General features: G+C 33.3%; 1 protein-coding gene across 1 annotated transcript; it reads left to right on the top strand.

Moving 5' to 3' along the window:
* Window positions 1–301: 301 nt before the first annotated feature.
* On the top strand, window positions 302–16,793 carry LOC114330137 (zinc finger protein 431-like). Its single transcript, XM_050643327.1, has 6 exons — window positions 302–971; window positions 3,252–3,516; window positions 6,488–6,742; window positions 9,078–9,343; window positions 9,504–9,749; window positions 16,017–16,793. The coding sequence occupies exons 1-6, from the start codon at window positions 559–561 to the stop codon at window positions 16,378–16,380; spliced, it is 1,809 nt and encodes a 602-aa protein (XP_050499284.1). The 5' UTR covers window positions 302–558; the 3' UTR covers window positions 16,381–16,793.
* The last annotated feature ends 569 nt before the right edge of the window (window positions 16,794–17,362 follow it).

The following is a 17,362-nucleotide window of genomic DNA, read 5'->3' as shown; positions in this document are numbered from 1 at the left end:
TTTTAAAAATCTATAGGTACCTATACAGTTTTTCTTATTTGTTATATATTTCTTTGGATAGATTTACTTTAGAGATGTAATAATATCTAATAAACGCAATATTGATTAAATAAAAAATAAAAAAAGTAAAGATTGGTACGGGATTCGAACCAGGATTATCCACGTCCGAAGACAAACGACCAGTTCTCGTCGCCATCCGCTCGAACTGTCAAACCATCTAAAATACTCGACGACAGAGTAGGATAGTAACGTCGTCGATACTCCCCTTGAATTAGAAAGAGACTACCGACCAAATAGGCTCATTTATCTCTGTCGCAACCGTCACCCATTTTAAGATCGTAAGGCGCAATCTAGAGTATTATATATCTATGGTTCAAAATGTCAATTTTGTTTGAAGTTTGAGGTTTGAGTTGAACAAATAAATAAAAGTGACATTAGGAAAAATAGGAAATGCAAATTATCACAAAATCATAAATATGTTTGAAGATGTTTAACAAAACTATAAATTTGATTAAATACCTAATAACTTAACTAAAACAAAGTTTAGTTTAATTCAACATGCAGGTAGAAATCAAACCCGAAGTGAATAGGGAATCAATAACCATAAAAGATGAACCCCAAGAAACTCCACCAAACTCCTGCATTAAACAGGAAAGTGATGTTAATATGGACATAGATGCTACACCAGTAATAAAACAAGAACAAAATGAAACAGTCAAAAGCGAATGCAAGGTAGAAACGGAAATAAAATCAGAACCCCTAGATGTTAGCATAAAAGAAGATGACTCTTCCTTTGAAGATGATGATTTGAATGTTTCGGTCGATGAACTTAAAGCCATCAGTGAAGATAAAGATGTGACTGTTATTGTAAATGAAACGACTACCTACAAATGTCAGCTCTGTGATACAATTTTCATAAAATACGAAGAATTTAAAGTCCACAGAAAGAATCATTATATTGAGAAAAGAAGGTAAGGTTTCAATTTTTATAGTTTATTTAGGGTATGGGTTACATTTATATAATACATTACAAACAAATGTCCAGTTTTATTATAGATTCTATTGACTCTTCAGTTAACGAACTATTGAAGATAATGAATGGGCTAACGCCCTGGCAAGACAGGGCTCATCCTCTCTGCCTGTGGAACCTGAACCTGTGATTGGGGTGCCCTTCAGTACTGGTTGGGGTAGTCTCAGGGAGGTTCCAGGACTCCTGGAACTGGACTCCAGGACTCCTGGGCCAGTTATGGAGGTATGAGACAGGCCAAGCTCCACATAGTGGGGCCATCCAAAAGTCTTACAGCCCAACTGCTTCTTCTAGCCCAACTGCTTCTTCAACCACCAAGCTCCCTGGTGGTTAGTGTGATCACTGGCACAGCCAGGTACGGATCCAAGGGGGGGTCAATGGCGTCAATTGCCCCCTCCTTGAGACTTCGCCTGGTGTTGCCTTTTTTTAAGAAAGAGATAATTACGATTGAGTTTTGTGTCCTGTTGATAACTGAATGAACAGAATTCCTTCTCCAAAGTACGTGTTCTCGGTCTTACTGTATGGTGTCGAGTCTTGGACTGAGAATAAAATCGATCTACTTACCTAAATCGCATTGAGGCTTTCGAAATGTGGTTATATAGAAGAATTTTAAAAGTATCTTGGGTGAAGAAGATTCGAAACACAATACTAGAACGTCTCAGCAAGACTACTGAGATTATAGAAGGCATCAAGAAGAGAAAAGTGGAGTATTTTGGACATTTAATGAGAAGTTTCAAATATAGGTTGCTACAAAATATTATGCAAGTGAAAATAGAAGGCAAACGCAGTAAAGGTCGAAAAAGCACTTCGTGGTTGATTTAGGGTGGCAGTGAATAAAATTAAGATAGCTATGATAGTAACCAACGTTCTGAAAGGAGATGGTACCTACATGAAAAAAAAATAAAGTAACAGCCCATACCGAAAAAGAATCCTGCGTACACAAGTGCCGAGAAAATTTTTATTTCATTGCCCCCTCCTTGCAAGGTTGCTGGATCCGCCGTTGGGCACAGCCATTGTAGACTCCAAATGCACCTTCATCTGCTTGGACTGGTGGATGGCTCACAGTACTGTCTATGTAATGAGTAGGAGGAAACCTCCTCACATATCCTCTGGCAGTGCCTGGCATTGGCCTAATGCCGAAGACCAGGTTCTTATGGACATAGTGATGCTATGATACTGTGATGCTTTATTATACTGTTACTAATTTTTAGTTTTGGTAGGAGGAATTCTTTTAAAAGTATTAATTGAAGAAAGAAATCAAAAGATTTCTACAATCAAACTAAGAACACAATTATATTATTTGGATGAAATAATATAATTTCTTTCTTTAATTATTTCATGCATATCTTGTAGGCTTGTGTAGTTCATGAGCGAACTAGTTCAAAGATCCGGCTCCGATACATGAACTAAACGAACTAGTTCGCCAGAGCTGGCTTAAACCGCTCAGTCGCTCAGTGAGTCATTTATTTATCGTAGCCCAGAGCTTCGCGTTTCGTTCGTCTATCAGTCAGGAGCGGTTCGATCTTCGAGTCGAGTCGAGACGTGACGAACGAAGTATCTGAGCTATGGAGCTGAGCGGGTAGGAAGGAAGGGCGTGAACTAAAGAAAAGAACTATGAACTAATATTGACTGATGAAACGATGAGTTGATGTGGGTGAGCATCAAGCATTTTTTTAAATAAATACAATTTAATTTGTCCTTTTTTTCTTATTAATGAATTTTGATCACATCCTTAAAAAAAGAATAATAAATTTTGTAATAAAATAATTTTGATGTTAATATAAATTAAAATCGGCCTTATCAAAAATAAACTTATGCACAAACGATAAATCAATCTTACGTTTTGCTCATCTGTTCTCATGTAACTCTTTGTGCTAATGAACTAGTGAACTAAAAGAGCGAACTAGTTCACTTCTTACATTTGAACTAAACTGAGCGCTCTTGATGATGAACTATTATGCCCAAGCCTAATATCTTGTAATATATTATTAGGTCAAAATGCCTACATAAACTGATATTGACATCCTAATAAAATTTTGTCGTTTTGACCCATTCGTAGACACGATAATATATGTAGATAGATAGTAATTTTCCTTGTAAGTGTCTGCATATGCAGTCATGTCCGCGAACGGGTTAACATGTATTGAGCAATCTGCTGTATTGAAGAATAAAATACTTTTCACCATTCTGGTATTGCTTACACATGTGCTTACTTTTATTGTAGATGTCATCTATGCAACAAAGTATTGAAGAGTCTTTCGTTATTGGAAGAGCATGTTAACAAACATATGGGTTTTAAACCTTACAAATGTGACGAGTGCGCAAAATATTTTTTATCAAAAAATCATCTCAGTTTGCATAAAAGATGCCACAATAAGGATGAAATCTTCAAATGCAATCAATGCAACAAACATTTTAAAAGTAGTGGTTCTCTTAGAAGCCATCGGTTAGTTCATTCCGAAAAAGTTATTGATGATTTAAAATGTAAAGTAAGTATGACTTACAAATTAGAAATTAACATTGTTGCAAACTTCTTCTTTCTTGGAAACTCCTTAATGCCCAGTTTGGGCATCGACGTGATATTTTCATATTTCTAGTACCCACTTCTTCCATCCCTTCCAGTCTCTAGCGAGTTCTTTCATTTGTTAAAATGATTTTCCTTTTTCTCTGCCTATTTTTAGTGTTTGTTCCAACCATCCCATCCTTGGTTTTCCCTTTCTTTTCTTCCTGTATCTCTTGGATTCCATTATCCATACTAGTCTGCTCTGTTCCATCCCAATAATGTGTCCAAACCAGTTTAATTTTCTTCTTTTGATTTTAGATTCTATCGGTTCTTGCTTCATTCATTTCTTATGTAATAATTTCTGATATGATCCATTTTTGTGACACCAGCTCTTATCTTAGTTGTTTCATTTTCCCTGCGTTTAGCAAGCTGTACACTTTGGTGTTCTTGACCCATGTTTCGCTTGCATACAACAGTGTTGGTATTGTATTATACTACACTATACACTGTGAGCTTAACTTCTCTTTCTATTTCTTGTTTTCCAAATATCCTGTTGTTTAGTTGCTTTCTTCACTCTGATATCTCCTGATCAATTGTTCCGTCTCCTGATAACACTACTCCTAAATATTTAAAAGTTGATACTGTCTCAATTTGGTTTTCCTTACAGTAAAGTGGAAAAGAGTTCCGGTCATCAACTTTTGATTTGTTTAACTATCATACTTCTTGTTTTCTTAATGTTATTTCCATCTTTGATTTTCTAATTCTCTCAAAGTTGTCAAGTCTTTGTGGTATTAAGTTCAAATATCCCACCTTAATGTGCAGATGGTTTGTAGCCCTTTTATAATTTTTCAGAATTTTATCCATTACTAGGAAGAATAATACTGGGCTAAGGTCGTCACCTTGCTTTATTTTCTATTAGTCCATTGAAATGTTACATTTAGTGTGCATTTCTTAGAGGAGTCAATTTTATTTCTTTAATGTGTAGGGGGGTTCAGTAGAAGCTTAAGTTCAAGTTTTTGGGGTTGAGGCCCTTGTCCCCCGGCCGCCATCTTGGAAAAAGAGGTGCAAAGGGCTTTCGCGCTGTATCTTGTAAACTAGCTACCCTACAGAAAATTTAATTTTACATAAAATGAAGCAAATTAAATTTTCTACAATTTTATATCTATTACTTTTTATCGTAAAGTGACCAACAAAAAAGTTATAAACAAAAATAAGAGAAAATTTTGTAAGAAATTTCCTTTTGGAGGTTATAACTTTTGTTATGTTCATTTCACAATAAAATAACATCATAGCGATTTTGTAGAGGATTTTTCAATAAACAATTTTCACTATAAAGTTGTTTAATTTTATTTATTATCTAGGTTTTACAGCGCTCCAAACTTGATCAGATTCTCGAATTCTCATAGAAAAATAATGCTTTTCTACTATATATTAGACGAGCGGCATTAACCGTTATGCCAACCACGAAAATCAAATTTAAGGTGAATGATCAATTTTGGTCTATTTTTATGTTTTAGAGGTCGCTGAATCCGAATATGAAGTTTATTTTTATCTAGAGTTGGTGGAACATGTTAAAAAAATAAATTTTATACAAAAATGCCAAAAATCAATTTTGATGATTTTTCAAATTTACCTCGCTGTATCTTTGGTCGCTGTAAATATTTCCTTTTAAAAATTTTACTGTGTCATCTTTGAAGTACGTTGATAACAATGAAATTTGTCCAAAATGTTTAAACACATTAAAAAAGGAGTTGTTAATTTATTAACATTTTGTAATCATATTTCGTTAGTTTCATGTTTACTTAAAAAAGTTGAGTGACAAACTTTTTAGTTTATAATTTTAACCGACACAACAATAAAATATAGTTCATGAAGAAGTTTTTTGGAAAATTTTAAGTCAAAATATATAATAGGAAAAAAGTTATGTTACTTCATATACAAGCAGCACACCCCAAAAAACGCTTATACCTCGAGATCCTGACCACGATGTGGTGAATGGCTAATTTTTATCATACTTTATGATTTTGATATCAAAAATCGTTTTTTTTGCTCTGCTTAAGAATTTTGCATTTTGCGGTTGCGTCATTCTTCTTCTGAAGCGGCGAATTTGTCCTCAAACAACTTCTTGGGCCTTTTCTATATATGCTTAGAGTTATAAGTTTTATAGTGGGAAGAAAGGTCAAAAACAGATTAATAATAACATAGGAATGTTAAAATCATAATAAATTGTATGAATAAAAAATATATATACCTAGATAGAAAAGTAAGCCTAACTTTTGTTTTTATTGTATCACTATGAGAATTCGAGAATCTGGTCAAGTTTGGAGCGCTGTAAAACCTATATAAATAAAAATAATTAAACAAATTTATAGTGGAAATTGTTCGCTGAAAAGTCCTCTACAAAATTGCTATAATGTTATTTTATTTTAAAATGAACTAAAAAAAGTTATAACATCCAAAAGGAAACTTGTTAAAAAAAATTTACATATATTTGGTTATATCTTTTTTGTTGGTCACTTGACGATAAAAAGTAATAGAAACAAAATTGTGGAAAATTTAATTTGCTACATTTTATGTTTACTTAGATTTTCCGTAGGGTTGATAGTTTACGAGATATAGCGCGAAACCCCTTTGCACCCCATTTCCAAGATGGCGACCGGGGGACAAGGATGGCGACCCCAAAAACTTGAACTTAAGCTTCTACTGATCCCCCCTACACATTAAAGAAATAAAATTGACTCCTCTAAGAAATGCAAGGTACGGCCTAAAAAATGTAACATTTTAATGTTACATTTTTAATATTGATATTGATTATTCCCTTATTATTAATATTGAATTCATTTGATCTTATACCGTTTATTTGTACCATGCCAGAGACTTTGTCATAAATGCTCTTAATTACGTTTATTATTTTCCAAGTACAATTTTTTTAGTTTCTATTAATAAATATGTTTTAGGTTTGTGGTTACAAATCACAAAAAGAAGCGGAGCACAAAGAACACATGTCTGAGCATGCTACAAAAGAGGAGCTTAAATGTGGCATGTGCAATAAACCTTTTAAAACAGAGCGTGGACTTGAAAGTCATTTGAGTACTCATAAAGAGCTGAAGTTTCCTTGTGAATATTGTGGAAAGATTTATCCGTCAATGTACAGGATCAAGAGGCATATTAAAAGAGCGCATGTTCCTAATACTTGTACACAATGTAAGGAGGTATGTATGTATGTTTTTAAAAGTCACAAACTATGCTATAATGTGCTGTCTGTAGATTTGTGTTTAGAATTGGTTAATTCTGCTAAAGAAATTCCTGTAAGACAGATTCATGTCAATAACTACCCAGTGATCATTAAGAATATTCATATTCCCAGTACTACTTTACGGGGTTGAAGCATGGACCCTGACAGAATCGCTTTTAAAAAACCTAGAAGCATTTGAGATGTGGGTCTACCGCCGTATTCTGAAGATCAGTTGGGTAGAAAGAGTCACAAACGAAAGGGTTTTGCAAAATTTGAATAAAAGTTGCAAAGTAGTGAACACGGTTAAAAGGCGCAAATTGGAATACTTTGGTCATATAATGCGTCACCCGGAAAAATATGACATACTTCACATTGTCATGCAAGGTAAAATAATGGGAAAAAGAAGTGTGGGCTGCCGTACAACTTCTTGGCTTAAAAACCCACACCAATGGTTTGGGAAAACTAGCATTGAACTATTTCGTGCGGCTGTAAATAAGACAATGATTGTTAATATGCTGGGCAACATGAGAGCCAACGATTGACAAGTGGTCTCGGCACCTTAAGAAGAAGAAGATCATTAAGAAACTGACGAAAGTAGGAACCTGTATACCTCTGACGTCCATAAATCGTCAGACGACAACACCTGATAATTCTAATGAAAAGTTTGACCAAATGGTTGCACTTGCAGGCCAGTCTCTATATCAGGAGGGGAAAATGAAATTAAGTGAATTTCTTTGGCAGTATCATGAAATATTCGTACTGAAAGGAGGAAACACAGGAAGAATTATGGTTGTCCAACACTGACAATTACCAAATGCGAGCACAGAGGAACCTGAAAGTATTGTTTAAGAAATGAAGAAGGATGGGGTGATAGAACCTTCTACCATCCCATGGGTCTCTTTGGTTCTCTCCTCTTCAACAACATAGACGGAACGACGAGGTTCTGTGTGGACTACTATATGTTGAACAATCTTACCAAGCAGGATAGTTATCTTCTAAAAGTAAATTGTTTTCTACATTGGTTGGCAGGTAAAAAAAATGGAGAAGACAGATTTGAGAGGCTTATGGAAAATGTATTGGGAGGGATATCTTGGAAAACGTGCCTGGTGTATTTAAATGATATAATCGTCTTGAGGGAGACTTTTGAAGACCACCTGAAGAATTTAGAAGACGTTTTTAATTTAAAGCTGCCCAATTGATGTTAAACCCCAAGAAGTGATATTTCAAAGTTTCTATTTCAAAGTAAAGTCAGTTATGTAGGTCATACAGTCAGCAAAGAAGGAGTGGCTGTGGTTAAGGGAAAAATCGATTCCATTAAGGAATGGCCAGATCCAACTGACTCGGACTGATAAACATTAATAAAAATATTTGTCATAAATATATTAACCCTTAAAGGCCCAACCTTTTTTAGGTTCCATGTACGCCCAAGGGTGGGTAAAAAATGTCCACCTCGAAAATAGCTAATATATTTATTGAGAGTTGTTGAAAATGGATTAAACTTAAGAATCTTATGCTTAATAAACACAGCATCTTCTAAAATATTAATATAAACAATTTACAAACCTTACAACAAAATTACAATGTACATCAAAATTAACATACCAGTAATTCAGATTTGTCGATTTTCTCCATATTCTTTCTTTCAGCCTCCTCATTGGCGGATAATTATGTAGATTATGTAATTATACATCGATAATTATATGGATTATCTTCCTACCAACGAGAAATTATATAGAAACCTTTAGTAACAAGTTTTGCCAAGGGTGTACTTTTTATGCCCATCCATATTTAACTCAAGATGCTGCCTTTATTTTCAAAAATATTGGTAGAACCAAATTAACATTCGATAATGGGCTGTCTTTTTAACAATAAATAATTTTTAAAAAAAATTTAAACACGTAATAAATATGTTACAAGACAATACGCATTAGGTGGACATTTTTTACCCACCCTTGGGCGTTTAAGGGTTAAAGGACTGATAGGCATGATATGGATTTTAGGTGAATGTGATAAGAAATCTTTAAACCCTTTAAACGTTTAAAGAACTTTTTAAACTCTCAATTTTAAAAAAGTCGACATAAATCAGAACACCTGTACTTAGGCATAGGAAATCCTTATGAAAGTACACCTTATTTTTTTACGGACAATCAGAAAATGCAATAATATACAAGAAATACAATTTTGAAACGACCCAATTTATTGAAACATCCTGTATATTTCAAAATAATTTTCTATAAACTACAAACCACTTTCTAGTTGATAGTGTTTCACCCTGTATAATCTCTTTCTTCAATAAAGCAAGTTTTTTTCAGGTATTTCATGACAGATTCCTGTTTAACAAACATATTAAGCAGCATAATGAACAAAAGACGTTTGAGTGTGAATACTGTCAAAAAAGTTTTGACAAAGCCAAAAATCTGGCCGAGCATATCAGACTTCAGCACAAGCAAGATGGAGAAAAGAAGAAATGTCATATTTGCGGAAAGGAGTTTATAAATAGTTCTTTACTTAGGAATCACGTTAAAACTCACGACAAATGTTTCAAATGCACTTTTTGCGACAAAGTCTTTTCTTCTAGGTAAGTTTGCTTCAGTTGCTCATAACTTGAATGACTAACGAACACTTCTTAAAATTGTCTCAACAATTTTCTTTCTTTCTCCCTTCCTTTTACACTATCAAGGTCTCGGATTTGGGCTAGCTATTTCTTTGGGCTAACTAAAAGTTTCTTTAAATTTTAGGTATAACCTAGAAACTCACAACGTGACACATTCAGGTGCAAAGAATTTCAAATGCGACATTTGCCAAAACCATTTCGCCAGTAAAACTAGTCTCAAGAATCACCTCGCTACACATTCCGAAGAAAGAAGATACCAGTGTGAAATCTGCGCCAAAACTTTCAAGACGACTCGTAGACTGTATACACACAGTTTGAGTCATACAACTGGGGAAAACCATGAGTGTCATATATGTCTTCAAAAGTTTAAGTAAGTATTCTGGTTTTCGTTTGCTAACGTTCTTGTACTAATAAGGTTCTTGAACTCCTAATTAGAGCATAGAGCTTCAGTAAAAACGCGCCATCGAGTTCTATTTTGAGCTAAGGTCTTCACCACATTCCAAGGCTTTCCTTGACCTCTTATCTAGTCCATAATTGATTATCTCCAAGTTTGTGCTGGGCGACCTTTTTCTGTTTCCTTGGGGATTCCAGTCTTTGTAACACTGGAGCTATTTTTTACTCCTTCTGTACCTCCGTTTTCTGTTATGACACTTTCAAGATACATAAAATTTTCCACATTTTCAATCTGCATATTGTTAATAGTAAATAGTATGTTATTTCTTGCATTTATTCTGATGTATGCAGTTTTATTAATATTGTAGTTTTGAATATCGGCAATTCGGTCTTCGGGAAATGAAACTCTATTTGTTATATCTCAATATTTCGTCACTCTTTTTGTGACTTCGTCAGGAGAAACTGTAAATTTATTGTGATTATAAATTAACAAAAGAAAAATATTTCGTTACTTACAACTATAAGAGAAAGAATTTAGGTTTGGAACATATCATTACATTGACTTATAAAATTATGATGTTAGATTTTGGCATATTTGGGAGTTATGGTAACTGTAATAAATTTTATTTTAATAGAATGTTGTCTAATATTGAACATTTTTTAGTGAATTGGTTAAAGTAAACCAGAGAAAGAAGTATTTTCGAAATTTTACGTTTGAATGGTTATATTAATAGTAGAAAAATTAGAAATATCATGAGTATGATAAATTGGTGTATAAAATGTAATTAATGGTACATAGTGAGTTAGTATAAGACTAAAAGGTTTTAGAAATTGAATAAGAATTAATATAGATGAATATTGGAAGACTAATTGAGTAATTTGTTTGAATTTTTAAACTTTGGGAAATTTTTAAATGTTATTTATTATTTAGAATGTTACAGTAAATATTACTCATATGGTTGGTGTCAGTCTTATAATTTATAGATTTAGGAGTTTTGTTAATGTGTACCATTTCAAGAAAAAGTCGTTTTTTATAATTGTCAATTTGTTCTACGATTTTTATATTGTTAAAATCAAATTTATATCCTGTATTTAAGTGGTGTTCTACTAAGGCACAAGAGTTCTTTCTGGTATTACAGTCACTTTTATGTTGAGTGACACGTTGTTTAAGCCATTGTTTACTTTGACCAATATAACAGCCTTGACATCCAATGCAACTAATTTTATAAATTATGTTGCTCATTAATGCGTTTGGAGTATTAGCTTTTATAAAATGTCAAAGGTCAAAGTAAACAATGGCTTAAACAACGTGTCACTCAACATAAAAGTGACTGTAATATCAGAAAGAACTCTTGTGCCTTAGTAGAACACCACTTAAATACAGGATATAAATTTGATTTTAACAATATAAAAATCGTAGAACAAATTGACAATTATAAAAAACGACTTTTTCTTGAAATGGTACACATTAACAAAACTCCTAAATCTATAAATTATAAGACTGACACCAACCATATGAGTAATATTTACTGTAACATTCTAAATAATAAATAACATTTAAAAATTTCCCAAAGTTTAAAAATTCAAACAAATTACTCAATTAGTCTTCCAATATTCATCTATATTAATTCTTATTCAATTTCTAAAACCTTTTAGTCTTATACTAACTCACTATGTACCATTAATTACATTTTATAGATCAATTTATCATACTTCATGTCCTTTCTAATTTTTCTACAATTATTATTACCATTCAAACGTAAGATTTCGAAAATACTTCTTTCTCTGGTTTACTTTAAAGAATTCACTAAAAAATGTACAATATTAGACAACATTCTATTAAAATAAAATTTATTGCAGTTACCATAACCCCCAAATATGCCAAAATCTAACATCATAATTTTATAAGTCAATGTAATGATATGTTCCAAACCTAAATTTTTTTCTCTTATAGTTGTAAGTAACGAAATATTTATCTTTTGTTAATTTCTAATCACAATAAATTTACAGTTTCTCCTGACGAAGGCACAAAAAGGGATCTACGAAAAAAGGTCGCCAACAATTGGTCGAGCGAAAAAATGTCGCGCACATTTGAGCGCGTATCAAAAGGTCGCCGGCGAAAAAACAGCGCCGACGAAATAAGGTCGCGTGCAATTGATCGCGCGAAAAAAGATCGCGTCAGAAAATATGTTTTCATTTGCATACTTTAACTTTCCTTCACACTTAATTCAGGCTTAGGTCAGATTTAGATGATGCAATAGAACTAAAGGATTGCTGTTAAATAATGACCCAAACAGTTAAATATTTTCTTATTAGTCATTTTAACCTATTGGTAAAAAATATTTCGTCAACCCAATATTGACTTCTAAATGACTTTAGTTTTATTTTCCACTTTAAATAATAGGAAAATAATTGGAAGTAAATAATCCTATTTGAAATTGATCATGTAAAATGTTCGACCAATTTAATGGTCGAATTAAGGTAATTTTAACTGTAAATGTTGTAGGGAAAGTACCTAGAGGTATTATTTCACGACTTGGCAGTGTCGCAAAATTTACCCTTGGTTATTTAAGAGTAAGTTTTAATATAAGCTTAATATATTTTACAGGGTATATACTACATATAGATAGGGTAGGTTAAGGGCTACCATCTTTATTAAAATAAAATTTCCCAAATAAAATAATGATATTGTGGTTAAAAATTATATAACAGGCACAATTTCATTAATACATTGTCACTGGTGAGTACTTATTGAAGATATCATAGTTAAAGAATACATTTATATTAATAACAGATTTGCATACTTTAACTTTCCTTCACACTTTATCCAGGCTTAGGACTGGCAGTTAGTAACTGGCGTGTTTAAAAGTTTTTTTAATTTTAATTTTTTTATTTTTTTCTAATTTTTATTTTTTTTTTTTATTTTTATTTTTTTGTGTTTTTTTAATTTTTATTTTTTTTTTGTTTTTTAAAAATTTTTTTTTTAATTGTTTTTTAGTTTTTTATACTTGCAGTTGAAAATTTTGGGCAATTCCTCTTAAATATTCTAGATTTGGCCGGTTCCCGTATTGCAAACAAATCGTTTTTATTCGCCGCGCTGTATCTTTATAAATTTTTTTTTGAGGTTGTTGGTTTCCAGCTATGTATTGCTCCACTTTTAATCGATTTAAACTCTCTTCTTTCTTTAGCCCCGTAATAAACTTCCATAGATTTGGGTGTGCTGCATTTAATATCGAGGAGAAGCTGTTGTGCCAACCTTCGACAGCATTATTAGTACGCGGTAGATCTTCCTCTATAAATTCGAAGCAATTCCAAAGATTCCTTGGAAACATTGGCGGTCTTCTTTGTTGTCGTCGATCCAATCTGCCTATCCATACATCCTCAAAGTAGTTTATTAAAGGTGTTAGTAAATTTTCATTTTGAGTGTAAAACTCGCTGTCCAGTAGCTCTCCGAATGTTGCAACAACATCTACTTCAGGTACGAAGGCTAGGGCTGCCAATTGTCGCAGATGTAGAGCAAAATTCGCGTCTTCTGTATAAACTTGTTGCAGTCCTGTACCTTGCATGTTTCTCCACAAACATTGTGTGAAATGAAAGAAACATCCACGGATTCTGACTTCAGGAAACTCTTGTTGTAAAGCATTAATTGCTGCTTTTTCATAATCCACCATTATTGTTGTAGGACGTAAACCTGGTCGTAACGTTTTTAATTCATGGAAGAGTCGAGTGTATGTTGCCTGAGTTTTATTAGGAAGTAGAGCAAAAACAGTTGGAATAACGTTGCTATACTGTACGCCATGTATTGTATACAGCTGACCAAACAATAGAGGAGTACATGTGAATGTTCCATCGGCATACCAGTGTTCACAGCTCGCCATCAAAGTTAAATTTCTTTCAGTGGAAAATATTAAAATTCTCTGTTCGTTTGGACCACTGTCAAATAAAAGAAACGGTTCGCCGTTATTGTTTCTGGTGTATTCTTCCGGAATAATAAGCTCTGTTAAGCTTCTTGGATTTGCCGGAATAGCTTCCACTCTTTGGCGTGTGTTCTGAATAGTTCGCTTTAGGGATGAAATAGAAGGTAGCTGCCCAGTTGCACCCACAGACACTTCTTGTGAAACGGTAGCTATGATTCCTTGTGTTGTTAGTTCAACTTGATGAGCCAGTTCTTTCATTCTGTTACAAGCCTTTTTTGCTTCTAATATTGACGCATCGGCAACGTGGTTGTGACTTGTACTTTTCACTACTTCATCTCCCACTGTGTGAACTCTCCCGGTACATTTATGCTTATTGTACTGAGCGCACTTCCAAATTGTCTTTTGATCAATCGTTTTTTCCTTTCTATGGATATATCCATTATACACCAACATATTGGCACCTTTTTGACTCTTTACGTAAGTTAAGACCATCTTGACAAATCGACAAGCTAATGAATAATGAGATATACGATATTTTTCCCATCTTCTTATACATCCAAAATACATTAAAAAGTAATAAAAGTACGTTTCACGAATATGGAATAATAATTACCACATTAGTGAATAACGCACAATTAGACAAAGAACTTTTGTACAATATTTATTTTAGCATTTCCAATAATGTCTTATCGTAATGACTTCATGGAATTCCTAATAAATACCTACACAATAAGGTGCCCTTATCTAAACTACTTATTCTTCACTAATCTGCATAACGACTTTCTACTAAGAACCAATTATGCTAATTACCGGTCTCTGAAAATACCAAAAATAGGTAAACTGGTACCTGGTATTCGTTTGTATGTAATATATACTGTAAATAGAACTATTATTACTGTACATTTTTAACGATATCCGATTAGGAAGAGCAAACACTTTTAAACACGCCAGTTTTTTGCTGACAGTCCTAAGCCTGTAAAAAGTGTGAAGGAAAGTACCTTTCTGAATTTAGATCCATATATTAAAATTATTCACGTAGAACAAAAAAAATACTTTCTTCATGTTAAAAATTGTTCAATTTTCAAGTATATTCACTGGAATAACCTGAAAATACCATATGAAATAATTTCCCATTCTCCTATATTTCCCATCTTCCTACACATCCAAAATACATTAAAAAGTATTTAGATATACGTTATTTTTCCCATCTTCTTATACATCCAAAATACATTAAAAAGTAATTAGATGGAATTCCAAGACTAATCGGCTCATAATGCATAAAGTTAAAGTATGCAAATAGAATTTCTTTAGAACCTTTTTGAAAACCAATTGAATGGTTTTAATAATGTAAAACATGACGCGATCTTTTTTCGCGCGATCAATTGCACGCGACCTTATTTCGTCGGCGCTGTTTTTTCGCCGGCGACCTTTTGATACGCGCTCAAATGTGCGCGACATTTTTTCGCTCGACCAATTGTTGGCGACCTTTTTTCGCGACACCCACAAAAAGAGTGACGAAAAATTGAGATATAACAAATATAGTTTCATTTCCCGAAGACCGAATTGCCGATATTCAAAACTACAATTTAACACAGTACGGTCGAAAACATTTGTACAAATAGTTTTATTAATATTGATTTTCAAACCTATTTTGTTGGCTTCAGTTGGAGAGTGTTTCCAATTGGTCAGCCATTTTGGAACCTTTGTCCGAATACCTATGTGACAGATACCATTAGTGTATTATAGATCGCTTGGGCGTGTCGTTAACGTTTATTGTATACCTCTTGTGTCGAGAGTCTTGTTTGGAGAGAACATAGTCTACAGATATGTTAAAAAAACGGAGAAAGCATGCATCCCTGTCTGACTCCAGTAGGTATGTTAAATTCGTCACTGTTAATCTCATTGTGTGTCACTATGCATTTTGCCTTAGTGTACAGTGATCTTGTAATGGAAATAATTTTTTTGCTGTATGTTTTTTAGCTCTAAAATTTTCCTTATCACAGCATGAGATAAGGTGTCACAAGCCACGCTCGAAATCGACAAAAAACATGCATAAGAGTGTGTTTCATACAACCGATTGTTCCATTATTATTCTCACAGTATTAATGTGGTCAATGCAGGAGGATTCTGGTCTAAAGCCTGCTTGATCAGCTCGAAATTTAACTTTATTTGTTAATCTTTTCATTATGATGGTTGTGAAAATTTTATTGATGGCGGTAAGCAAGGTTTTTCCTCTCCAATTATTGCACACTGTGAGTTTGCCCTTTTTTGGATGCTTGATAATGTTACCATGTTATTGTATTTATGTAACAAGAAATTGTTTTCAGGCTCAAGCAGTATCTCAAAGCTCACATGTACAGACATTCCAACGTAAAACCATTTCAATGTGATATTTGCAAGAAACGTTTCAAACACAAGAAAACCAAAGAAAAACACATGAAAATCGGCAAACACCAAAAAGTCTCAGAAGAACACGATTGTGACTTTTGCGACGAATCCTTCAAGACGAGAGAGTTACTTCTCGATCACTTCGCCGAAATACATCACGAAGAAAACGTTATGAACGAATACGACGAAGAAGACTCGAAGAATGAAGATAATAAGATTACCAGTGAAGAGGAGAGTATGGTTGTTGATAAAAGTATTGCTAGTGATAGTGAAAATTCCTATCTAGTCGAAGCTGTAAACTAGATTTTGTGTTCGTATTGAGTAGGGTTAAGTAACGTAGTGAATTTTGTATTTTAAGATTTTTATTTGTTCTTTTCTCATTTGTTTTTTGGTGCTTGTTTTTGTAAGTTTAGGTGAATACATTTTTGTGAAGTGAGATGTCCCTTCGTCCGGTATTAAGGGGGTACTCGCTCACTACAACCTACGTAAATCATCACATGTAAAGTATGCTTCAATAATTAGTAATTAAATTACTTAAATTATAAAAATTAACTAGACACAAAAGTAATGCAACTAAAAATGCCAAATGCATTTGGATTGGATTGTATTAGTTTTATATGTACCTACATAATTTGTCGGATGTGATTTTCGTGTAATATAAATTTCCATGACTGTCGTACTGTAATTTATAAAGTTTAAATATAATCAAAAATGATCGCAATTTGTTTTTATTTCAAAACCAAAAAGTCCAGCAAACATCAATCATTACAGCTTACATTATATCTACTTATAATCATTGTTTTTATCTTCTTGATATTTATTTTCAAACCCAAAGCTTCAATTGCAAGAATTGGATTATTTTAAAGGCAAGAAGATCTTCAATGTTATCTGCCACTATCGCTGTATCATCGACATACGTAATGGTGTTAATAAATATCATCATCATCATCATCAATGGCGTTACAGCTCTTTATGAGCCAAAGCCTTCTTCAGAACAATCCTCCATTCGCCCCTGTCTCTGGCAACTCTTCTCCATGTTCTAGTTTTAATAGATTTTAAATCATTTTCTAAGTTGTCTTGGTACCTAAGTCTCGGTCTTCCTCTTGTTCGTTGTCCTATCGGCCCTCTTCAGTCAAAAACTTTTCTGACTATGGCATCTTCCTCTCGCCTGATTACATGACCTATCCATCTAAAGCGTGCTAACTTAATGAATTTTACGTCAGGTTCTCCAAAACTTCTATACAACTCAAAGTTGTAACGCCTGCGCCACAAACCTTGTTCTTTT

The sequence above is a fragment of the Diabrotica virgifera genome, chromosome 2 (genome assembly GCF_917563875.1).
Source record: "Diabrotica virgifera virgifera chromosome 2, PGI_DIABVI_V3a".
NCBI classification, from domain to species: domain Eukaryota; kingdom Metazoa; phylum Arthropoda; class Insecta; order Coleoptera; family Chrysomelidae; genus Diabrotica; species Diabrotica virgifera.
The sequence above is the reverse complement of the archived record's forward strand: the minus strand, read 5'-3'. Positions and strand labels throughout refer to the sequence as shown.

Excerpts from the sequence above, each read along its gene's own strand:
- LOC114330137 (XM_050643327.1), top strand. The coding sequence starts at position 559 with ATGCAGGTAGAAATCAAACCCGAAGTGAATAGGGAATCAATAACCATA. Across the intron at positions 3,517-6,487 it reads TTGATGATTTAAAATGTAAA|GTTTGTGGTTACAAATCACA; the intron begins GTAAGTATGACT and ends AATATGTTTTAG. Across the intron at positions 6,743-9,077 it reads CTTGTACACAATGTAAGGAG|GTATTTCATGACAGATTCCT; the intron begins GTATGTATGTAT and ends AGTTTTTTTCAG.